General features: G+C 46.6%; 1 protein-coding gene across 1 annotated transcript in view; it reads right to left on the bottom strand.

Moving 5' to 3' along the window:
- COPS3 (COP9 signalosome subunit 3) overlaps nt 1-25,156 on the bottom strand; it is a 351,396-nt gene that overhangs the window by 36,867 nt on the left and 289,373 nt on the right. The window contains exon 11 of the mRNA XM_069645733.1: nt 24,991-25,071. Coding sequence (XP_069501834.1) covers nt 24,991-25,071 — 81 coding nt within the window. The remainder of the gene's footprint in view (nt 1-24,990; nt 25,072-25,156) is intronic.

Raw genomic sequence — 25,156 nt, 5'->3', positions numbered from 1 at the left:
CTGGGGACTGGTCAATAGGCTCCTCAAAAGGATCATCTCCCTGCTCATAAGGGTCCTGAAGAATCTCCTCTGGTTCTGTCAGATCAAACACCTCTTCATGAGGAGCGTGGCTACTATTTAGACATAGTAGGATAGAAGTCTTCCTCTTTATGCCTCTTAGGGGTGATGAACCTTTCCGAAAAGTCCACAAATTTAGAAGGTTTATTCATGTATCCCTCAAACCTGTCTCTGGTCCATAAGGATGACCCAGAGGGGTCTGGAGAGGGGAAGGGCTCTTCTTGGGGACCTGTGTGCTTAGGCCGTCGAGTTTTGTCTGACAGAGTCTTAGACAGGGGCTGGGAACCTTCCGAATATTCTTCCTGACCTTCTCAACGTCTGGACGTGTCCATCGATTAGTCTTTCGGCCTATTTGCCACCGAAATGATATTTGCGAGACTCTCGCGGATCTCTAGAGTGTATAGAAGGGATTTTGACAGCCCTAGCGGCTTCGTCGCGGTTTTTGACGTTGCTGAACCCTTATGCGCCGGCGCGCTCTTAAGAGGCATCTCGGTGCTCTTATGAACTTTGGTGCTGAAGCCCTTGTCACTTGAGTGCCCGAATGCATGCCGCCTAGACGGTTGCGGATGGGGGGCTGCCGACCCAGATGATCGGTGGGTTCCGTCCAAGATATTGGCGTACCTGTTGGCGTCTTTGGCCGTCCCGACGAGTCAGTCGAGGAGGCCTAGCATGTTGCGTGCTTTCCTTTGTGTGTAGTGTGTGCGTCCCTGTCGCTGGAGAGTACACTGCCGGGGCCCGACATCTCGGAGCGTGGCTGCTCCAAAGAAAGGTCAATGGCCTCCATGTCGGAGTCACAGCTGTCGCTCACTTCCTCATCACTAGAGGCGCCTGCGGCAGCGGGGGAAAGCTACCCTCGGCCTGATGCATGGCGTGGGCCACCCACCGTTTTACTCAGTGTTCTTTTATCATCTTAGGACGTAAAAGTTTGCAAGACCGAGAGGACTCTTCGCGGTTATCTTGAGGTAGACCCTTATTACACCTCCGGTGTGTTTCTTTCCAGGGATACTTGCCTTTGCAAGAAGGGCAACATTTAAAAAGGTATCCTGTCCACAGCTCAGGTTTGCAGCGACAGTAAAACCAGAAGGGAAAAGAGGGGAGAAGTAAATGCATTCTTGAAAAGAAACAGAGCCCCAGGCCCCACAATCCCTACTGTGTAGGCCTGGCCGGAGGGCCAAGGCCATGAGGTTGACAGCGTCGACCGCAGCACCATTCGTCGAAGTATGGAGTTGGCTTCCGTGGCTTTCGGCGTTAGTTGTTAATTAGTAGTCGGTGAAGGGGACAAATATTAAACGACCGGAGGTCATGGACAAAGATATGTATTAGCAATTTTTCGAGCTCCGCATAAGGCGACCAGCTAGCTGGGTGGAAAAAAAAACAATCTGATGGACCTCAATGCGTGAAGGATCTTGGGTACACTACACACCACGTTAAGGATAGTGTTACAAGCACGCCCATGTCGACGTCCCCTTTCGATCCTAAAAAGACAAGATGCAATACTCTGCGATTACCACGAGATGTTGGACTATATGCACAGCATGTGACTAAGCAGATTCACAAGCATCAGAAATACAATTACGATAAGTAATGCATGCCTTCTGCGGCTTGTAGCTCTGCTTAGAATCACATGCTTTACATAGACTAGGGAGCAGTACTTGAAGGTGATGGGTTGTTTCAAGGTATAGCTGCAAAAATATGTTTTAAAACCACCTGACCAACCTGTGTGTCACCCTTAGAATGTGTAACTAAAGAGTAGTGTTGTGTGAAGGTATGAACAGAACTCCAAGTGGCGGCTTTGCAAATGGCAGCTAAGGGGACATTTGCAATGAAAGCTAGAGTAGCTCCTGTGCCTGAGGTCAGTGTGCTCTGGGCTTGAAGGGTAGTGTTCTCTTGGCACAAGAATATCAGTTGGATGCAGACAATCCATTTTGAGATAGCCGATTTAGAGATCGGATCCCCCTCGCTTCCTGCAGCGAGAGACATAAACAAACACTTCTGAGCGGTTTAGTGTCTTGAAGGGAATACATGACAGCCCTTATGACATAAGGTATGTAGACTTCTCTCAGCTGTATTCTTTAGGTTTTGGAAGAAAGCAGCAAGTTCTATGGATTGATTTACATGGACCTTTCAGATGAATTTTGGAGAAAAATGTGGATGTGTGTGTGTGTGTGTGTGTGTGTGTAGTACCACCTTGCTGTTGTGAATTATGATAGAAGGACCTTGCACTGAAAGGGCTTAAAATTCACATACTCTCCTTATTGATATGATAGCGACAAGGAAAGCAGTTTTATATTCAAGATGTTTAAACTGGCTTTGTGTATTGGCTCGAAGGGGGACCCCAATGCTTTGTAAGCACAAGATTCAAGTCCCAGCCGGGATTTGGATTTGAAACTTGCAGGTATCGTTTTTAAAACCCTCCATGAACGCTTTCACCATGGGAACTTTCCACCAGGAAACTTTCCTTTGTGACGTGGTGTAGGCTAAGAGAGCTGCTAGGTGCACTCGTAGGGAATTAAAGACTAATCCTGAGTCTAAGAGATATAGTAAATAGTGTACTATATGTGAACGTGAACAGTCAACTGGGTTGATGTTGCATTCTTTACACCATAAGACAAAGCGTTTCCATTTGTTAAAATAGAAGTGTCTTGTATTAGGTTTGCATGCTTTCTTTAAAATGTTCATACACGTTTGGTTGAGATTTAAATGATCAAACTCGATGACCTGAGGAGCCAAACTGCCAAGTTCATCGTCTGAGGGCCTGGGTAGAGTAATGTCCCTTGGTTCTGTGACATGTTTTATGGGCATGGCAGTTTCCTTGGAGGACAGACATTTTGAGCAGGCGTGAAAACCATGTTTGGTTTGTTGCTCCCACATAGCAACTATCAGGATTAAGGTTTCTTGCTCCTGGTATAGCTTGACGACTATCCTGTTGGGAAGTGGAGGTGGGGGGAAGCGTACGCAAATCTCCCCGACCAGTTCATTAACTGTGCATTGCCCTGGATTTTGTCTGGGGAAACCTGGATCCATAATCATGGCATTGTGCGTCCTCCTGTGTGGCAAAGAGATCCAGGTCTGGAAACCCCCAGGTTGTGAAGATGTTGTGTAGGACATTGGCATTCAACTGCCACTCGTGTTACAACGGGAGTTTCACACTTCTGTTTAGTACGTCTGCTAGAAACTTGTGTTTTAGTGCCCACATACAAATGTTTGCGGCTAGTTTGGACAGCACCAGAGAGTGTGTTCTTCCTGCGTGTTCCTGTGAGTTCCTCCCTGCTTTTTTATGTAGAACATGGCTTTGGTGCCGTCTTAGTATGAGCACTATCTTTTGTACTAGCTGTTAGTTGAATGCTTGTAGAGCTTTTTAGACTGGCAGCAGTTCTAGAAGGTTGATATGCGTTTTGGGTAATGCTTGTATCAACACCCCACGCAGAGTCCGATAGAGAAAATGAGCTCCCCACCCTGTTAGCTATGCATTTGTAGTGAATCGCTTCGATTACTGGGGTGTTGAACAGTTTGCCTGTTAAAAGGTTTTCCTTTGTCCACCACTGTAGAGCTAGAACCAGAGGATGTAAAACTACCACTAGAGCATCCGACAAACCACTTGCTTGCGACCATTTATTCTTTAGCCGCTCTTGCATAGGACGCATGTACAACTGGGCGTGCGGCACAAGGTAAATGCAGGAGGCCATCTTTCCCAAAAGGCGCATGGCCTTTTCGCACAGTTAGCTGATGACCTATTATGTACGGACGAATTTGAAACAGCATGTTTTCTACCCTCTCGTTGGAGAGGAAGACTAGGCAGTCTTCTGTTCGAATTAGGGGCCCCAGAACTTGTTTTACTTGACTGCCACTAGACCCAATTTCTTCTCATTGAAACAGCAAATTGACAGTTTCGAATTTTGCTGATCCAATTGAGGTGCGTCTCCTGTTATTAGCCAGTCGTCTAGGTAAGGGTACATTGGAATGGACTGCCTTTGTAGGTGTGCACCCACCATCGAAAGGACATTTGTAAACACTTGTGGTGCTGAGACTGTGCCAAATGGTAGCACTTTGAATTGGCAGTGCTGGTTTCCCACTTTAAATCTTAGGCATTTTCTGTGCGCTGGCAATATTGTAATATGAAACTATGCATCTTTCATGTCATGTCCAATGTTGCCATGTAATCCCCTGTTTTAGTAGAGGAATTAATTCCTGCAGCGTTATCCTGAATTTTTGTGGCTTGACATACGTGTTTGCAGGGCAGAGGTCCAAGACTGGGCGCATTGTTAGATCTTTCTTTGGAACAAGGAAGTACACTGAATAGAGGTGAAACTAGCTCCATCACTCCCTTTTGTAGTTTTAAAACTTCTTGTAAAATCAAGTGATGTTCTGACGACATTCTTCTAGATCGAGGAGGATGGTGGCGAGGTGTTTCTAGGAATTCTACTGAACCACCTCTGGCCACAGTTGTTAGCACCTAGCAATCTGATGTTCTGCCCTCCCATATGTGGGTGAAAGATGGTATGCAACCCCCTTCTGGGGAAGCATGAAAGAGCACCTGGACTGGTGCGCTATTTGTTGGAAGGGGCAGTAAAGCCTCTACAGGCTGCAACTCTGCCCAAACCTTTACCTCTCCTAAACTGCTTTGAAAAGAGGAGGATTGGTTTTGGGTACTGCACCAAGACGACGAGGAGGCTCCAAAGCCATACTGCGAGGCCCTTGAGAAACCCTGGCTCTCAAATGAACACAGAGCAATGACGGTGCCTCGATGGACAAAGGGTTTATTAGAAATTTGCACTAGTGTTTTTAGGGTTTCATGCTCATTTCTGGTGGTCTCTAACTTGTAATCTACTGCCTTGCCAAAGAGGAAGGAATCTTCAATGTGCATATTTATTAAAGTTGCCTCCGTTTTCCTTGAATCCTGCAACCATGAATGGTATTTAAGCAAGGGGCCCTCAGCTATCACTCTACCAGAAGTGTCTGCTGAATCAAGAGTGTTTTTTCTAACAAATTCTGGGCTACTTGTTTCCCTTCAGTAGAGATTTTGAGTAGGTGGGACCCCAACTGGTTCGGGGACGGAATCCAGTCGTTTGTGCATTTCATCCCACTGAGTATTATTGTCACTTGCAAGCAAAGTAGTATTGTTTGCTAAGCAAGTCAAATATGCCCCAGAGGTGGTTACTCTCTTGCCCAAAGTATATTTATTTATTGCATTTGTAAAGCGCCTCAGCCCTCGGGCATCAGGGCGTTGTTACAAGCCAGTTACATGTGGGGTGAAATACTTGTGGAAAAACAGTCCAATAGGGCGCCTGTTCGGCAAAGAGCCAAGTCTTTAGTGCCTTCTTTTGCACGCTTTATTGGGTGGAAACAGTAGACAGTGGCAGACCCGCCCTTTTTCTAGTAGTGGTGATAACTAGTCAATTAAGCTCCACTGTAAAGTGGGTCTGAAGGGAATGACCAAAAAAAAACATTCTATCCTGGAGTTGACTGCAAGAATAAGTGAAGGTGTAGTGAGAGATGGAGCAATTCTCTTTTTATAGAATGCAAGAGAGTAATATCCTGATTTATGGATTTACGCATTTAAAATATCTACAAAATCAGTGTCATCCAGTCTGAATATTAAAATGCTTAGCAGCCCTTTTCAACAAGTTGTTGAATAAAAGCTGATCATCAATGGGGGAAACGCAACCACTCTTCGGTGTAACATCAGGAGGGCCTAAAATGGTGACGTCAGGGTCATCCCAATTATAGTTATCGGGATCATTTGAGTCGTCATACCACACATCTCATTCCCCTGATCTTGAGAGGCTCGAGTGTCAAGGTAAGACTGCTCAATAATGTCCCCAATAGAATGTGTGGCAGAAGGCGTACGCCTTGGGGATTTAGGCAAATTCTGCCCCATTTTTTAAGTCCAAAGTCTTGATTTTTTCATGAACGTTACAAAAGAAGAGCCTTTGTTCATAGTGTCCCTGAAACGTTCTTTAGATAGGTACCTTTCTTGAGTGTTTCAGGTAGAAGGAACACAATAGCGTCAGGGTCCTCCTAGGCCTTTTCTTCTGAAGAGACTGAGATCGAGGGGAGGTGGCCCCAGTATAGTCTTGCACCTTTTTTGCGACAGTATGATAGGATAGGTTAGGTTATTTATAACGCTTTTAATACCCAGAGGTTAGGTGTGTGTGAGATTGTGTTTCTCCTGGCTAGAATGATTTTTTGTGTGATTTCGACATGTGTTTTGGTGTTTGTGAAACATCCATTGAGGGACTCCGATGCAGGTCCACTGGCGTCTGTTCAATGTTTTCACTGTGTGTTAGATACGGCTGCAGAAGCTGGCTTATGGTCGGTATGCCACGAGGTGCCTTCCACCGGCATGCAGCCTTCGTTCGACGCACCCGCTGAAGAACAGCTCGGGGTTGTGTGTTTTTTAAGTGTGTGCGTGTCTTTGTCGCCAGTATTATTCCCCTTAGCAGCGTGCTGCGATTGCCTTTTGGGGCTGGACAAGCGCAGCCGTAAGGTTCCCTTGAAATGTCTTCAGCTTCTGAAACAGAGCCGTCATGTCTTGGCTTTCCAGGTCCAACTCAAAGGTGCTGGTTGGGGTCCGCCCATTGTTTTGTGAGTTTTGGGCCCAAACAACTTGCATGATACACAACGCCCCTCTGGGTGGTCTCGGGGAAAGCAGTGGTTGCACACTCGATGGGTGTCTTTCCACTGGTACTTTCTGTTTCAAGATGGACATCATTCAAAGGGAGTTCTCTCCACTGCTACATTTTTGCGAAAAGGCAGCTAGGCCAAGGCAGTGTATATGGGAAGTTCTCCAATCAAGGTAAATCGTCTCACCCCACTCTCCCTACAACAAGGCCAAAGTTGGTCGCCAATTCGGAGGACTCATCAGTTTGGCAGTCGGAAGGTCTTCAGGATGTTCGTCGAAACGTGCGTCAAAATGTGACCATTGAAAGTAGTTCAAGCTATAATTAACAACTCTGAAACGTAGTAGTGCTAAAGATTCTGCAGAACAGTCTGACCACAATGCCAGAAAAAAACAATGAGGGACCTCTACGCATGAAGGATCAAGGATACAGTAGATGTGACACTAAGGATAATATTACAAACACGCCCAACCGACATCCTTTTTCAAACTTCGAAGACAACATGTGCAATATGTACCTACCACTAGAAGTCGGCCTATGCAAAGCATGCGATTCTAAGCAGAGCCACAAGCCTCAGAAAACCAATATATTGAACCTGGGTTGTACAATGCAGTCTGTCTCAATCCAGTTTTTTGCATAAAGGTAACCATTATATTAATTCAAGATGCATGTTGAGGGTAGGCACTGTATCATCTAGTTGCATGTAGAATGTAGCATTTGGAAATAATCTAGGTAATTGTAGTGTAGGGCGAAGACAGTGATTCTAAGAATTTCTTAAAGTGTAGTCAATGTACTCAACATATCCCACTCTTTGCTTATGCAATTCAGCCAAAGGCACGGCCGCAGACCCTCACGCACCTGCTATCATACACTACTCTAGACACTTCGCACAACTCCGTCAAAAGAATGCTGCTAACTTTCATGACAATTTCAACTGTAGCTACACACACAACGCTTTTCCTCTTGCATACTACATTTAGATTACCTCCTGAAACTACCCCTCTCCACCCTTACACATGCCATCTGGACATGGGTGGCTAGCAGGGACTTGGCCACCCTTTATAGCCTTGTGTTTGCTATAATGCATACACAAATAGTAGCACCCCCTGAATTTCCCAAACCTTAGACTTCGAACCCTGAGGGCGTTCAACCTACAGGGAGTTGTGACCATACAAATGGTTAAAGGTGCTATACAAATGACGCATTACATTACAAGTCTCAGTTGTTCAACACCTCTCCGTGCTGCTCACTACAATGGACTCTTCTGAAGCATGGACATTTGATGGACTCTAGGGGATGGTTTGAAACCGGCTTGAGCTTTACTTTACTTTAATACTAATCTCAATTCATCCCTGAATAAGCTACAAACTAGTGTCATTCATTTCTATGAGCAATGAAATGCCTTTGGACAGTGCTAAAGACGTGGTATAAAATGGGCAAACTAGTGTTGATATTTGCATCTAGCTGTGGCCCATTGGGGCAACACTACAGGGAGAGTGTTATTTTGCAGTTACATGCAATTAACATTTCTCTCCATCACAAAGCCCAGCAACACACATGTTTTGGTATAAAGACTAGTTTCCAACTCCTCCATTTATTCAAATATATATATATATTTTAAGTAAATATTTTCATTAAGTTTTCGATCAACGATTGGACAAAATAAAAAAAAGAGCAAAAAACAAACCCGACAGTGCACATCGTATAAAACAAACATTATATACAATTTTGTGAAATGTCAACTGTCTCCCCATTACCCTCCCCCCAAACTCATGCCTTCTCCACTACGCCATCTGCCGTTGTTCCCTCTAGGGGTACCGCCCTCTCTGTATTTCCAGAGGAATCATGTTCACTTAGGCCGACATGGGTGGACCCAGACAGTGTAGCCACTAAGTGTATCCAGGCCATTAGAGTTTCCGCTTCCTCATTCCCCCTCTATTGGCCACGTCGTTCCATACCACCGTTTCCGCTTCTGCCCATTTCTGGAGATCGTGCCACAAAACATCTACTTTTGGTCTATTGTTTGCTTTCCAGCCCATGGCCATTCAGCGCCTGGCCAGTATATAGGCCAAGTCCTTGGGTTTACTCACGTGTTTCAGTTTGCACGGTTTAGAAACCCCCCCTACCATGCATGCCCACGAAGATTTCACATCTGGAACAATCCCATTCTCGGTTAAGCGGTGGGCTACTTCTTCCCAGAACATATGCATCATCCCTGCGTTCCCTTTCCCACATTTAGGACATGTTTGTATTCCTGCGTTCTTGAATCGAGCAATCCTCTGAGGGGTCCTGTATGCTCTGTAACATATAGCTGGATTTGTTGCAGCCTTGCATTCCTGGACACTTTCTTGTGATACCTCTGAACCCTCACCCACAACCCATCAGTCATGGGTTCCCCAACATCCTCTTCCCAAACCTGTCTCAGCTGGGTCACCTCCTTTTCCGCCCTGGACATTAGCAGTTCATAGATACGGGAGACCTCGTGTCCCCCCCCCTCTGAGATATCATCAATTGGTTCTATGGCCGTCGCAGGTTGACCTTCCAGCACTATTTCAGACCATGTATCTTTCACCAGTCGCACCAATCTGGTGTAAGTAATATACTGCCCTGAGTGTAGGCCCGTTTCTTCTACCAATACGTCAAATTTCATTACCTTTCCATCTTGCCATATATCTCCAAGCGTTCCAATGCCCACAGGTTCCCAATGTTTACGAATTGTCTTCCTCAGTTGCTCGTCCACTCCGGTCAATGCCACTAGCGGCACCTGCGGAGAACACAGGGTCGGGTTCTCCATGACATGGCAAGCCTTGCGCCACATTTTCCATCCCAGTTCTAACATCCTCGTGGCTCCCTTTAGCTCTGATTTTGGCAGCCATATCCATTCTTTCAACAAAAAAACCAACAGAACACATTCAGACCTCAACAATCTAGACTGCGATGTTGAGTCTTCCGTTAACCACATATTGTAGTTGACTGGCCAAATAAACCTCAAAGTTGGGCAATTATATGCCCCCTTTACCATACATGTTCTGCAGTTTCAACAGGGCTATTCTATTCCTGGTGTTATCCCATATGAACCCTCTACATATGCTTTGAAGTTTAACGAAAAATCACTTGGGTATCATATACGGTATATTCCCCAAAAAGTGTAACACCCTCGGCAATACGACCATCTTCAACAGTGCCACCCTCCCTACCATGGCCAAAGGGAGCTTAGCCCAGAATTTTATGCTATTCTCAATGGTTGCCCCTGCCTTCTCTGTTATGTTTGTATTCATCCTCTACCGTGTGATAAATATCAATCCCCAGGTATCTGAAAGTCCTGGTCTCCCAATGTATTTGCAATATTGGTAGTTTTTCCCGCGGAATCCCCTTTTATCTCCCCAAGGGAAACCTACACGATTTCTTAGGATAAACTGTAATGCCAGAGTGCAACACAAATCGCTCCATTACTTCTAAGATATATTGAAAGTTCTCCTCGGGATACTTCAGGTATAACAGCATATTATCAGCATACATTGATATTAAATGTGGCCCTTCTTTCATATAGATCTCCACCTCCTCAAATTGCCTCAGATATATCGCTAAGGGTTCCAGTGCAAGGATAAATAGCATCGGGGACCAAGAGCATCCCTGTCTAGTGCCCCTACTGAGCTGCCATCTCTCTGAAATGATTGCTCCCATCTTGACTCTGGCTAGTGGCGTACTGTACAGTAGTTTTGCCCACTTCAGGTACCCGGGCCCTATTCCATATTCTTTTAGGGCTGACATCAGCCAAGGCCATTTGACAGAATCCAAGACCTTCACCGCATCTAATGAGATAATTGCAACTTCGTGCAAGTCCCTTTCTGTTTGCTGTATGACATGGTGGAGCCTTCCGAGATTGTCGGATATGCCTCTGTGCGGGACATATCTGGTCTGGTCAGGATGTATGAGTCTGTGAATAACTCGTCTCGGTCTATTTGCCAGTACGGCCTTGAGTATCTTGCTGTCCTGGTTCAGCATGGATAGCGGTCTATACGACCTGCAATCCATGCTCAGCTGATCAGGTTTGAGGAGCCTCAGGGATTCCGGCAGTATCCCCATTTCGAACACTTTGTTCAGCATTCCCAGTAATGGGGGGAGCACTTCAGTCTTATATGTTTTGTAGAACTCACTGGGGAGTCCGTCCGCTCCGGGGGCCTTGCTCGTAGGTAATTGTTTTATTACTGCTTCTAGTTCCTCCAACGTAATTGGGGCCTCTAGGTTCTCCCTCTCTTCAGTTCCCAATTTAGGCAAGCCGATATATCCTCCAATGTTTCAACCATACCACTGCAATCGCCCCCTTCAATGTCTCCATACAATTGTTGGTAGAACTCAAGGGACCCATCGTTCACACCCTCTTGGGTGTCGTATATTTGTCCATTCTCCCCCTTTATTGCTTTGATCATTGGTCTGGGTCTCTAATTTGTATACAACCATGCTAGCAACCTCCCCGGCTTGTCCCCACCAGCATGCTGCCTCTCTATGTATTTCTTGTAGTTCAGGTTGCATAATCTCTCCCAGTGCCCGCCACACTCTTGTTGCAATTGACTTATGGTTTCGGCTTTCTCCAGGCAGCTCTCTCCTCTATGCATAATTACCTCTAATTTCATTTCTGCCTTTTGCAACTCCTGCGTTATACTTCTTTGCAGAGCTTTGGATTTTGATATGGCTGCTCCCCTCACCACCACCTTAAATGCCTCCCATAGAGGGCCAGCCGATTTTACGCTTCCAGTGTTATTTTCGAAATATTCTACAATTTCCTTTCTCAACACTGGGTCTTTGAATGCTTCGGCTCTGAGCCGCCACGTTGGGATCCTGGCTCCAGGAGGCAATTATTGCCATGTTAAGATCAGTGGTGAGTGGTCGGGGAGGACCCTCGCTTTGTACACCGACCGCACTAGCTCCCCAGACAGCTCCGGAGTAGCAAACATATAGTCTAGCTGTGTATACAAGTTTTGTGGGCCGAATAATGCGAGTACTGTCTTTCATGTGGGTGGTGCAGTCTCCATACATCCACCAGGTGAAAGTCTCCCAACAGGGTCCTCAAGGTTTTGGCTGCAGGGGTAGGTCTATCCAGCTTCCTCTCTGATCTGTCCACTCTGGGGTCCATCGTGCAATTAAAGTTTCCTCCCCATATGACTGCACCCCTGAGGTACGAGCTAACTTTGCTATACAAGGACTTAAAATAGGCCACAGTATCTTGGTTCGGGGCATATGTGTTAATAATACACAGCTCTCTTTTCTATCAATCCCTGTATCGCCACCATCCTCCCATCAGACTCCATGGTGGACTGTAATAACTGGGATCGAACATGCGGTGCTATCCAAGTGATTACTCCTCTGGCGTATGCAGAATACTTGCCCCCTATGGTGGTCCCCTTCCATTTCTTCCTTATCACATCCTGTTTTTCCTTCGTAAGGTGAGTTTCTTGTAATAGGGCAATGTCTATTCTCTGCCTCCTTAGATACATCCTGATCTTATTCCTCTTCAAATAACTATTGAGCCCCCTGACATTCCTGGTTGCTATTTTAAGGTCTCCCATTTCTCATCCATATCCAGACCCGCATCTATCCTCCCTTGTCTTCCGCTTCATGCGCAGTAGCGCATGGGTGAAAGCTTGTTCCCTAACAAATTCTTAAAACTCCCAGTCTCCCTTTCCTCCCCCCAACTGTTGCCCTCCTCCCACCCCACCTCAAACTTGTTGCCCAGCTCCATTTCTGGATCTCAGGCTAGTCCGCATCTAGCCCTTTCTCTGTATAACCGATACTCTGTACTCAGCAGGGGAATACCGCCCTACCATTATCCCAACTAAACAATCCTAATGGGGTTGGTAGCGTGCCTCCTGGTATTGTGCCTCCTGCTAAACGCTCACTGCATGTAGAATACAGAACCGTATAAGCTGACCCATTGATCTCTCATGTAATCTGCTATAATCCAGTCACAGTGTCACTATATGTGCCGTACTTATCTCCCAAAAAGGCTTCTTATGCATCAGTGTGGCTCCGGTTCATTTCTCGGTCGCGCTCTCCTTATGATCGTCCTCTCCTAGACAGTTCCTGGAGTCTAGCCATGCAGTCACATCCTCTGGTGATTCGAAAAACAGAGCTTTAGTCTTCAGGAGCACCTTCCTTTTTGCCGGCTACAGCAGCATGTATTTGTGGCCTGCGTCACGCATCCTCCTTTTCACTGCAACATAGTTTAGGCGTTGTCTCTGCACCATGAGTGTATAGTCCCGGTACGCGGTGATGGTTGCAGACGCTCTGCTTATCTTTCCCCCTTTGCGGAAGTGCTCCAGGACCTTCTCCCTGTCTTTATAGTTTAAAATCTTAGCAATGATGGGCTGCGGTGGGGCTCCCGGTGGTGGCCTTCTTGACTGGGCCCTGTACGCCCTCTCCACTGCGAAACCTTGGCTTAGCTCTCCACCCGTAATCTCCTGCAGCAATATGTTTTCTACGTAGTTAGTCGGGTCAGCTCCCTCCTCACCCGCTTCTTCGGCTCTATTCCCTAGATTGCGCATCTGTTGCAGCATGTGAATTTCTTTTGCATTAGTCGTACACATGCTTGTGTTGTCTTTCACTTTCTTTTCCAGGGTTCCTGTGTGTTCTGCCAATGATCTTACATCAATTCGCAGTAGGTTTACATCTATGCTCACTGCGCCAATTTTAGATTCTAGCACTGTCCTCCGGTCCGATATTGCTGTGCCCATCTTACTTTCCCATGATACTTTTAGGTCAGCTATAGCGTCCAGTATCTGTTGATTGTTGAGTGCCATCTTCTCGGATTCACAAGTGCCTTGTCCTTTCCCGCTGGTCCCCTCGGTCACTTGTGGTGATTTGGCAAACGCCTCGATGGTGGATTGTTTCCCCTTGACATTGTGCAATTTGATTGCCATTTTCACCTGTACAAGGGGCCACGAGTCATCTTTCGTCCCAAAACCTGGCGCTCCTTGCTATTATGGGCGCACCTTCCCAGTTCAGGGGACGTCTGCCCCAGCCTGTCCTTTGATTGTATTGGTGTGCTGGTGGTCCACTCTGTCACGGGGGTCACTCGCCTCTAGTGGGACATATGCAGACCCATATGTCTACCGGGCTCGGCTCGTCGCTTCAGGGCAGAGAGTATTCCATTATGTCTTGAACCCTAATGTTGGTGTTCAGTGCTGCATCTGCGCAGGTCGTTGGGTCCCTCGCAGAAGGTTGAGTTATCTTAATGTCTTTTGCTCATACCCTTCACTATCCGCAAGGAACTGCTGTTGTCATGCCTCTATCCTGCTCAGACTTCACCTCAATAATGCCAGTAGCCTTGCCTGTGTCTCCCATCTCTTCAGGGCGTCTTTCATATCTGATGTCACCCTGGACTTGTCAGCCAATGTTGCCACTGCTTACAGCACATCTACCTACCATCCAACTCTTGCACTGCACTTGCGTACTTTTTACAATGTGTCTTTGCAGAGTGTTTAGTCAGTTTCGTTTCTCCGCTCAGCTTCCGCCGGTGTCTATTGCATCCGTAGAGCACTGATCGCTTATTTGGGTCTCCGCACACAAGCTTACTAGTGTGCCTCTCACCGTTCATTTAATTCAGTAGCCCGCGGGTGATATGTCCGCACATCCTTCCATACTGCCTCTGTCCGCGGCTGCTACCGACACAGGCCTCCTTCACCCAGTGTGTCCCTCTCCGGTGCACACTACCGACTCCTGCGCCGCCGCAATTCCTTCGCGACTGGGTCCTTGATCTGTTTCAGGTCTCTCGCTGCTGCTCTTCCAACGCGCTATCCTTCATCCCGGGGTGCCGCTCTTACAGTGGCCAGCCGCAATCCTCTGCTCCGTGTACGGCGAGACGGATGTGCAGGAAATGCTCCTTGTGCGCGCCTGATGTGGTGTTCTCTTCTTTAGCCGATCAGCTGTGCGAACCCAAGCAAAGTCTTTCGTATTCGCAGACGTATTAAACGGTCCCTTTGATGTCCGGGTCTGCCATTTTGTTTCCTTTGTCTGTTCACCTCCGCAACTCGCAAAGTTCTATTTCTTCTAAACCTTCGTTACAATGCACACGCAAATTTCATTTTATGTGCAGTACACCTTCTGACGTCCTTGCCCTCAGTTCCAGAGATCATAGGCGTTAATTGGCATATATTAATGTAGATCAGTTCCGGATCTACAGGAGCTTCCCAGTAAAACACGTCCTACTCCATGGCTAACTAGCCACACCCCCTCCATTTATTCAAATATATATATTTTTTTATAGCACCATCACAAGGTTCATCTTCTTTCTCCAACCCAGGACATCAGTGATCAGTCTCCATTTCATTTTAGTATGTTCTTAAGAGTCACAAGTCATATGCAAAAATGATCCTTCTCAGTAGCACAAAAAAGACATTCCAGTAACCTGCACCACACATCTTCAACAGGCTTGATCTTGTATAATATTTTATGTGCAAGAACCCAGGTTCTGACTTCCAGATAAGTGGTGCACAGGCCTGCTGTACTGCCTAAAATGAGGCAATTCCACCCAACACAATAAACAAGGGATTAACAGGTATGCAGGTTACTGCCACCGTTTGCCTCTTGTATATCTCAAAACCCATTACAATGCAAGACCACTTTGCAACAACTGCTGTCATTTTGGGGTTTTCCTGGTGCTAGGTGATGAGACCAAAGGCATCAGCTGCCACACCTAGGAGCTCTAACATTAGGTTATCTGATTAAAAAAGGAAGACAATAGTTATATTTGTGATAATTACTACACAAAGTATGGGTTACAGCAATAATATAAAATGTTCTTAAAATGAAATGATTGCCTAATTGTGTCCTACAAATATAAGTACTACATTTTTAATCCCTGAAAAAAAACGTATTCCAACTTCCAAACTGAGAAACCAGAGGGTGGCCAGGGCATGGCCATCGCCTTTGGAACCAGACACTGGGGTGGACAGTGCGGGAGGATCACTTGACAAGGGGTCCTTGGGGACTGCTGGAGGAATGCCCTCATGCAGTATTCGCTCCCTTTCCGACATAACCCTACCCGACACCCCCTCAGTCTACATGGGATATGTTAAACCAAGTCCCATCCTACCCCAGTACCTTTCCCTAAAGGAATGAAAGCGAGAGCCTCATGGGAAACCAGAACCCATGTACCCACAACCATACAACTACCTTCCCCGATTTGACAATGCCCTACTCAATTTTCCCATAATTACCAGAAAACACTATGACTTCTCAACTGCCACCCCCTTTTTTTAAAACAAACACTGAGATGAAGAAGAGAGGGACTGAGAGAATGAAGATCACTGAGAAGAAACACACTCCGACACAGAGGACAGACTCTTCTGTTTTAACAGACTGTCCTCTCAATTCAAGGGTGCGGTCGCTCAGGCACACGTCCCAACCAAAGAAAAAGTTACTCAACCCTCGTAACCTTCTTTCAACTGGATGTTCCTCCCACGTATTGCTCATCTTTTGATATATCCATATTCAGCTTTAGCTGCTTCAGAATTTATTTCCAGCAGGGTGCTGCACATTGATGCAGGTCGACTCGATGTCCCTCGAGTGCTTCTGTCTTGATGTCGACGTCATTACTGGTACATATAGCGTGCACAGCGACCGCTGGCTTCAGTTCCGTTTTGGGGCGTTCTTTCAATACTTTTCCTAGGTGTACCTTGCGTAAGACAGTGTTTTGCCCTTAAAGAACATAAAATGTAAAAATAAGGAAATTCTACTGCAGGGTCGTTTGGGAGGGGCGATGAGGAATAGGTGGGAGGAACATCCAGTCGAAAAGAATGTTACCAGGGGTAAGTAACTTTTTCTTCGAATGGATTGTCCTCCCATGTATTCCTCATCTTTTGATGGACTCCCAAAGCAGTGTTGGTTTTGGAGGGGGGCGTAAGAATTTAGGAGTTCCTTATGCGTTTGTGTGAACAGAATGTAACACTGCCTTCCCAAATCCGCTTTCCCGGCCTGAGGAAGAGCCCAGCCAATAATGCTTTGTAAAAGTATGAACGGAGGACCATGTGGCCGCCAAACAAATCCCTTCAATTGTGACTCCTCTCTGTAACACAGAGTGTGTAGTCATGCCCCTAATCGAATGAGCCCTTAGACCCTCAGGGGGATCTTTTCCAGCTAGCCTATAACATTCAGAAATCCCTAAAATAATCCATCTAGACAGGGTTTGTTTTGTCACTACCATCCCCAATTTATGTCCTGTATAAGCAACAAAAAGTTGATCATCATGTCTCAACTTTGACATCCTTGAAATATAAAAGGTAAGTGCACACCTTGGGTCAAGCCTGTGCAATCTCTCCTCCTCCTTTCCAGGATGAGGAGGTAGATAACAAGAAGGTAGTACAATGTTCTGAGTTAAATGAAAATCAGATAAAATATTTGGAAAAAATGTAGGTTTAACCTTAAGGACCACTCAATCATTCAAGACAGTTGTATAAGGAGGCTTGAAAGACCATCTTTGAAGCTTGATCAACCTATGGGCTGATGTTAGAGCAACTAAAAGTAGAGAGGAACAGAGAGGCAGTCAAGGTAGGACACTCTTGTTGGAGTCTGTTTTCAGTTCAAAGTGAAGGCGTAGTTTCACTCTCAAAACTTTGCGTGTCCGCGTACCGGAGAGGAACAGAGAGGCATACAAGGCAGTCTGCGCGAGTCTGGCACGAGTGTTCCAGTTGCTGTAAGTTTACTTACCTCCACATCCATGTCTTCAATGCTGAGCCAGCAGCCCCAAAGCTTATGCTGCATTCCTGCTGCCATACAGTAACTTATTTGAAAAACCTGTCCCTCTGCTTCACTCATTTATATCAACTATGCATTCATTTTCGTAACCTCACCAGCTGAAAGACTTGAAATACATGCAGAAAAAGTGAATAACGATATCTCATCACAGGAGTGTGTGCAGGAGTGTGGACACAAAAAGTCAATGCCATAGCCCTGGGTGAGTCTACTGGGCCATCTGCTCTACTTTGGACACTTGTACCCCACATCCTGCTCCATCATAGCCTCTGCCAAGTTACGGAAACAGGCACATATCCCCTGTTTTCTATGCTTAATCAAGAGGATTTGTGAAGAGACGTGGAGCCAATCCACTTTCTAACGATTTGCAGTCCTTGTTTAGTCACGGGAATCGGGCGCAATTTTGCGGTTTGTCACGAGTACTCAAGAGGATCAGTGGAGAGGAGGGGAGCTAATCAACCTGGCCCTAGACAGTTAAGATTGAAGCTTAAAGTCATAAAGGACCTCTAACAATTCACAACTCGCATTATTACTGCAAAACTTTCAACTTCGTGCCTTTACAGGAATGTGTACAGGAGTGTGGACATAAAAGTCAAGTCCATAGTCTGTATTGTGGTGTTGGGTCTGCAGCATGAAAGTGGTAATATTACATAGAATTTACCTTGATACTACTTTGCATTTACACGTTGTCCTTGCCTTCTTGTATTAATTTATAAACACGTGGAAGTGTTGTCTTTTTACACACGCAGGCAAGATAAGGGTACAAACGACGTGTAGTAACTTATCATATGCTCAATTTTTACCAGTCGGTGTTCTAAATACATTAAGTCTATAGAAAAAAGGGGGCTAGTTGCCTTCTTTTTTGTTAAAGAGGGGCTTGACTCAAAAAGGTGTGAATTACAGGGAGAAGAGAGAGTCATAAGCTACCCCTATTACACCGTTTAGGCTGTGGTAGGTTTTCAAAAGGCAGGAAGCTAGATTGTAAATGCTAGCTATCAAAAGTCACAAAAAATGGGAGAGGATAGACATTTTTGTTTATTCAGACATACATATAGAATATAGAATTCATAGCAAAGAATACATAGTTTGAAACGAAAGATCACATGCAGGCCTCATTTGGCTTGTAACAAGAGAACACAAAAAATGAAAATGAGTACAAAACTGTTGTTACATCACAGTTTGGTCGGTGAGGGTTAGTAACATGTATTGTGGATTTCAAATACTACAATCAGATTGGTAGTATATCATAGTGGTCCACACATTGTTATGGGTGTTTCTGGTTCGGTGGGTATTCAACCTTCACTGAGTAGAAATGTTCACAGATGAAGGGTCCGAACTTTCACCAGAAACAGTGTGACTTGCGACGGGACCAGGTGGCATTTGGGAAAGTTGATGGAGAATCCCAGGTCCGAGAGCAGCTGGACGGTCTTTGCTGTGTGATCCACGGCAAGCTCCCTTGTCCCTGCTCGGATGAGCCAGTCGTCCAGGTAGGGGTAGACGTGGATCCCCTGCAGGTGCAGCCGCGCTGCCAACGGTGCGAGGCACTTGGTGAACACGCTGGGTGCCGACTTCAATCCAAACAGGAGGGCCTTGAACTGGTAGTGCCGTCTTTGGACCACGAACCTGAGGAACTTTCGGTGACCTTTCAGAATGGGGATGTGGAAGTATGCATCCTCCAAATCCAACGACGACAGGAAATCGCCCTCCTCCAGTTGTCCCAGCACGTGCTGGAGGGTGACCATCTGGAATTTCTGTGCCTTGATGTATTTGTTCAGCCGTCGCAGGTCCAGGATGGGGCGCCATCCTCCTGTCTTCTTTTTTACTAGGAAGTACCTGGAGTATACTCCAGACCCCCGAAGCCTCTTCGGGACGAGCTCGATGGCACCTTTTCTAAGCAACGCCCACACCTCCAAGAGTAGTTGAGGGACGTGATTTTCCTTCCTGACCACAGGTGGAATGCGGGGGCACTTTTTTAGAAATTAGCGGGCGAGCTCCTGGGCCAAGGCGTCCAGCACCCAACGGTCAGTGGAGATGGACTCCCACACGCTGACGAACTTCGCCAGCCGGCCTCCCACCGGGGTGCTTCGGTGGGGGCCCGACCCCGCTGTCGGTTCAATCTTGCTTTGTGGATGCCTTGCCGCCTTGGCCTCCCTGGCGACGACGACGGCGGGCCCCGCCTCCCCCCGACTTGCCTCGTCCTCTATAGGCTTCCTGCGACGAGGAGCGGGCCGCTTGGCGGTACGTAGTGGAGCCACTGCCGACTCCCTTGGAGGCACCCTGCTTGCATCCGGCACTCCAAAAGGACGCCTCTGTTGCTGGAGAACGCCTAGGGCCCTAGCAGTCTCCGTGTCCGCCTTGATGGCTTGGAGGAACTCATCCACCGTTTTCCCCAAACAGGTTGTTCCCGTCGAACGGCATGTCCAGCACCTTGGCTTGCACATCCTGGCGGAAATCCGTCGCCTTGAGCCATCCTCGTCGTCTAAGGCAAACGCTGTTGCCTCGCTGGCGGAAAGCGGTGTCGGCAATGTCCGTTGCCACCGTAATGGCGTGGTCCCACGCCACTTCGCCTTCTTGCAAGATCTCCAGGGCCTCGGCCCTCTTGTCATCCGGTAGGAAGTCCAACAGGGGGGCGATCTTGAACCATAACTCCCTGTCGTAACGGGCCACGATCGCGGGGGCGTTGGCCGCCTTAATCGTTGTTGCCGCCGACGCGATAACTCGTCGTCCCATTGCGTCCAGCTTCTTCCCTTCGCCGTCCGGCGGGGAAGTTGACATTGAGACCGACGCCGCCCCCCCGCTTTCTTCTTGGCCGCCGCTGAGACGGCCGAGTCCGGGGTAATGCACAGAAGGGCCGCGTCGGGGACCCGGTACTTCTTCTCGTACCGATCCTTCTTGGCAGGCGTCGTGGACGGGTTCTTGAGAAGGGTGAGACCCTCGTCCCAGATGTCATTCAGCAGAGGCACGGCGAGGAATGACTTCCTCCCGCGCCGTTGGTAAAGGAAACCTACCTTCCTTCTCCTCTGGGCAGAGCTGAAAAAGCTTGGATGCCCTGGCGATCATTGCGTGGAAAGATCCGATCTCATCGGATGGGGAGGCCCGGACTGGTGATGGGAGCTCTGTCCCGTCGTCACCGCCGTCGTCGTCGGTACCCGTCGTGGCCGTGTCTGTTCCCGTGTCATCCCCAGGGACAGGGGACTTGGGTAAAGGCCGAGCAGGCCGCGAGGGCTGAGCAGGCGGGGCTGGGTGGATCGGTCTTCTCTTGTTGGGGGGTCTTCCCGCTGGGACCGGCTCTGGTTCCTCTGTCGGACCTGGTACCGGGTCCTCTGTCGGTGGTAAGGGCAATCTCGTCCTTATCTCTGAACATAAGTATTGTATCGCTAACAAAATGGCCGCTGAGTTATCCTGCGGCTCCGGAAGCGACTGACGACTAGTGCCGCCATCACTCTCATCGTCACCCTCGTCGAGATCCCTCCCGTGGGGGCGGGCCTCCTCGACGCCCTCGTCGAGGCCCTCTAGGACTTCTGCCAACTCCTCCTCGGATGTTGTGTCCGTGTCCACAATGGCCACAGGCTTCCCCCTCTCTTTTTCCGGCGGGGTTTTCACGGGGGTCTTTTCGATGGGTCTGAAAGAGGCTTCCCTCCGTGGAGGCAGGGATTGTGCCGGGGAAGGCGTGCCCTGCCTGGCAGCCGAAGAGCCCGACCGTTCGGCGCTCCCGGTGCCGGCGGACTTGCGGTGCTTTGCCTTCTGTTGGCCCCCCGTCGCTGGGGCGCCCTCACAGGACTTAGAAGACCGCTCAGACTTCTTCTTCTCACCTGACGGACTCCTTCCTTCCAGCCAGTTGGAGAGACGAAGGGGTTGGTCCCTGATGGTCCGTTCCGACATGTTCCTGCAAAACGCACAGTCCTTCTCCACGTGCGTTTTGTCCTCATGAAGGCAGTAGAGACATTTCGAATGCTCGTCCTCCTTGAACACATTCTGTAGCTGGCATCCAGGGCAGACCCTGAACAGCTTTCCGGGCGTCGAACTTCCTTTCTCCTGGGCCATGTTCGGGTAGGCCGCAGAAACTTCTGGAATCCTCCAAGAAGCGCAACTCGACAAAATCTTCACCCTTGAGGGGCGTAGAAAAATCTGACACGGATCCCCGTTAATCGGATGTAGAGACGGTGGAGCTTGAGGCTCTATTTGACCGAAAAATGAGAAATTCTCTTTGAAAAAGCGCAAAAAAACGCAGCAAAAGCTCGAGAGCTAAACACGAGGACTCCCAACACTTGAGCGTGCGGTAAAAATCTGAAGATGGCTGCCAGAGGCGGGGCTTAGGGAGAGGGCAGTCATTGACTGGGGGCAGTATGAATCCATGCCAGACCCCATGCTGGAGAACAATCAAACTTCCTGTCGGTTCACTCCATGTCTTTGCCTACACAGTTCCTTATGGGAGGCACAGGCACTAAAGAAAAGCAAAATTTTGAACTTTACGAGGAGAGTTATTCTCTGTAATAAAGACAGATCTTACTACTCAGAACTTTGATACCTCGTCAATGCCAAGGTGTGCTGTGACAATTCAGAGTCTTTCTAATTATAAGGAGGAACAGTCTGACAGCAAAATAGATCTTACCCCAAATTCCAAACCAATGATTCAGCTATCACCTTATCAATCACAATCTCTCTCCACAAATATAGGGTGGGAAAGCAATAACAAAATGAATGGCACCAATAGAATCAACAGCTTGCATATGCTTAACATATTCAAACAGGTGCCAGCGTTGAGATTGTTGATTTCTGATGATATTGACTGGGTGACATTACCTTTGCCAATTTCATTCATTAATTATAATAAAAAGTCATTTGGCAACAACGAGAAGAACGAATGACACTGTGATACCAATGCAGTCTGTTGAATCCGAAGCACAACTATTCATTGAAACTCACAAAAGTGAATCCATCAGTTTCAATATAAACCAATCACAAGACAACACTACAACGGGTCCCAATGAAATGTTGATTAGTCAATTATCAACCCTGGCAAAAACTGCACAGGATTGGTCTTTGGTTGAACCACGGATGCAGACTTTTCTGACCATACAACAAGGGATTTCACAACGCTAGCATAAAAGCACTAAGCTTTCTCTCGTGGAACACTTGTGGCTTTAATTCATCGTTTGATAATCTTGCTTTTGCTTTCAAACCCTCCGTTATATTGCTACAAGAATCCATGATGATCAAAAAATGTATTCTAAGAGGCTATGATGTATACCTCCTTAGGTAAAAGAGGTGTAGCCAGACGACCTAGCGGGGGTTTAGCAATTGCCAAAGACAATCGCATCAAAGCTAGGTCAAAGTTGATATTATCATCTGATGTTAATGTTAACGGATACTTGTACCACGCACTATCACCACCAAGTAGTCCCCTGGCGGCTCTGAAAAAGGGAGGGGTGAGTTAGCGGGAATAAGCTGGAAAAGTGCAAGAGAGAAGTGATGTGCCGTTGGCGGCCTCAGCCTGGAAGTCCATTGGCTGGGCTTGGGGTGTTTTACGGTCGGTAGCCGTTGTGATGGTCTACGTGTGGTTTGTTTTGTTGTTGCAGTGTAGTGAAGTTTGTGCAGATTGTTGTGTTGTATCCTTGTGGTTGTGTTTGGTTAGAGTTTGAGAGGTGTATGCAGAGGAGCGAAATGGTTAGTGGGTTGGTTAAATCGATCACATCTGATGATGTGTTGGCCATTGAATTAGAACTAAAGGATGCACAGGACTCTATTCTTCTGATTTAACCTATATCGGAATCCGACAAAAGTTGAATTGTCTGATTTTCTTTGCAAAAATAACAGCCCTGCTTGAAGACTCGATTAACACTAACCCCAACTACATCTTTATTATATGAGGGGATTTTAATTGTAATTGTGCTGAAGGGGCAAAGATGAACAAGTATTCGAAGACAAAAGAGTTATATACAATTGTTAACAGCAGGTGACAAATTTGGGACACATTTTTCTCAGAATGGGATATAACTCTGATTGATTCTAGCAAAGAGACTGTCGTTTACTTGGTGCAGATGCAGTCTTGAATCTCAGATTGATCACTTTTATGCTTCTGCTGCAATAATACCGAAGTGTGAAAAGATAAAGATAGCTAATCCAGGTTTGGGAGATCATATGATTATTCAATTTAATTTCAACCGCAACACTTCGGTTCATGAGATCAAACCCATTCTTACCTTTCAGGAGCTCGGACGATCAGGGCTCTCGCTTAGGCGGACTTGGAAGATTTGCATTCAATTTATTACGTAATTGAGGAGAAAGCTGCAAATATCTGACTTTGTTGGCATTTCTGAGTCAGGTCTGCCGGCAAGAGCTGAATACATCAACCAACCAATTACGCATTGTCTCAGAATGTATGTTGGACTTAACCATAAAAATACTAAACATCAAAGACAAACCTACAATCTTCAGGTTGCAGAATGTAAGCGATTAAAAAAATAAAAAAATGAGAACACTACTGGCCGACAATCTTTCTGAGGCCCAGTATCGCCAAGCAAAAAAGCATTTTATTCAAATTCATAAGAACCTAGTCAAGTCATTAAAGATTGATATGTACATAAGGGATAATCAGTCAATGATCAATCATCTTTGTAATCATGACAAAAAATCTTTTTGGGCATCCAAGAGGAACACAGTTGGTAAGAAAACCGTGTCTATGGACTCCTCAATTACATAGAAGGTGTGTGTCAAATAGTTTATGCAGAAATATCAATTACCTACATCTTTCTTGCATATAAATAATCCCTATATGGGAAGATCTATTTTGGGCTTGTGCACATGAGAACTACAAGAGATTGAGTGGGTTATCTCAAAATTAAACAATTCAAGAGCTACTGGCCCATATGGCATACCTGCATGTGCACTAAAATCTGATCCTGGCCTATGGGCCTCCATCATAAAAATCAAATTTCACACTATATTTTAAACCGACTGTGTTCCCAAATCATGGACTCAATCTCTTATTGTGCCAATTTATAAAAATATTGCCAGCAAGATCATTATTATTGTTGGGCTTTAAGAGCGTGTGGCCCTTTTCAAATTTGGGCTGAAACTAAGAAATTAGGAATGGACAATCAGAATTGCTTTACCAGGGGCCCTTCATTATCCACAGGAATAACAATAGGTGGGACCTACTGGAGATGTGTGCGTTTGTCCATCCTTATACAATTAATCCCACATTACTCTAAAAAGATAGGGCCACAAGTTTTCCTCAAGCCATTTACAAAACCATTCTGCCATATACATTTAGGAGCTGAAATCTGTCTCCCCCTAAACCAAAATAGCCCTCTTTACACATTTCTAATGGTGTTTTATAGGCTACTAGGTCTACATTAGCCCTTAATGTTTAAGACGTATACTTGACACACCCTGGTAGACGTCTCAAACACCTACTTCTTCCCTTATTGCATGTAGAAATGGTACTGTGTGGAACCTAGTGGCAGGCATTGGCTGGGCCCTGTCCAATGCAGTCACTCACACATCGGACATGGAAAGAGATGCTTTTCCCAGCCTAAGCTAAGAGTAAAGATAAAATTACCTTCTGCACAAACTGTGGGTTCACAGTTATCTCCTGATCCATTGCTTTCAGCCGTTCATCAAGTTCTATACACCTCAGCATCTAAAAACAATCAGGGAGCACAAGACAAATGTATCAGCCAATGTGTACATTAATGCAGCATTCTGCCCTTTTTTTATTGGTATCA

This window comes from Ambystoma mexicanum, chromosome 2p (assembly GCF_040938575.1).
Source record: "Ambystoma mexicanum isolate Mex_15411 chromosome 2p, UKY_AmexF1_1, whole genome shotgun sequence".
Classification (NCBI taxonomy): Eukaryota; Metazoa; Chordata; class Amphibia; order Caudata; family Ambystomatidae; genus Ambystoma; species Ambystoma mexicanum.
The sequence above is the reverse complement of the archived record's forward strand: the minus strand, read 5'-3'. Positions and strand labels throughout refer to the sequence as shown.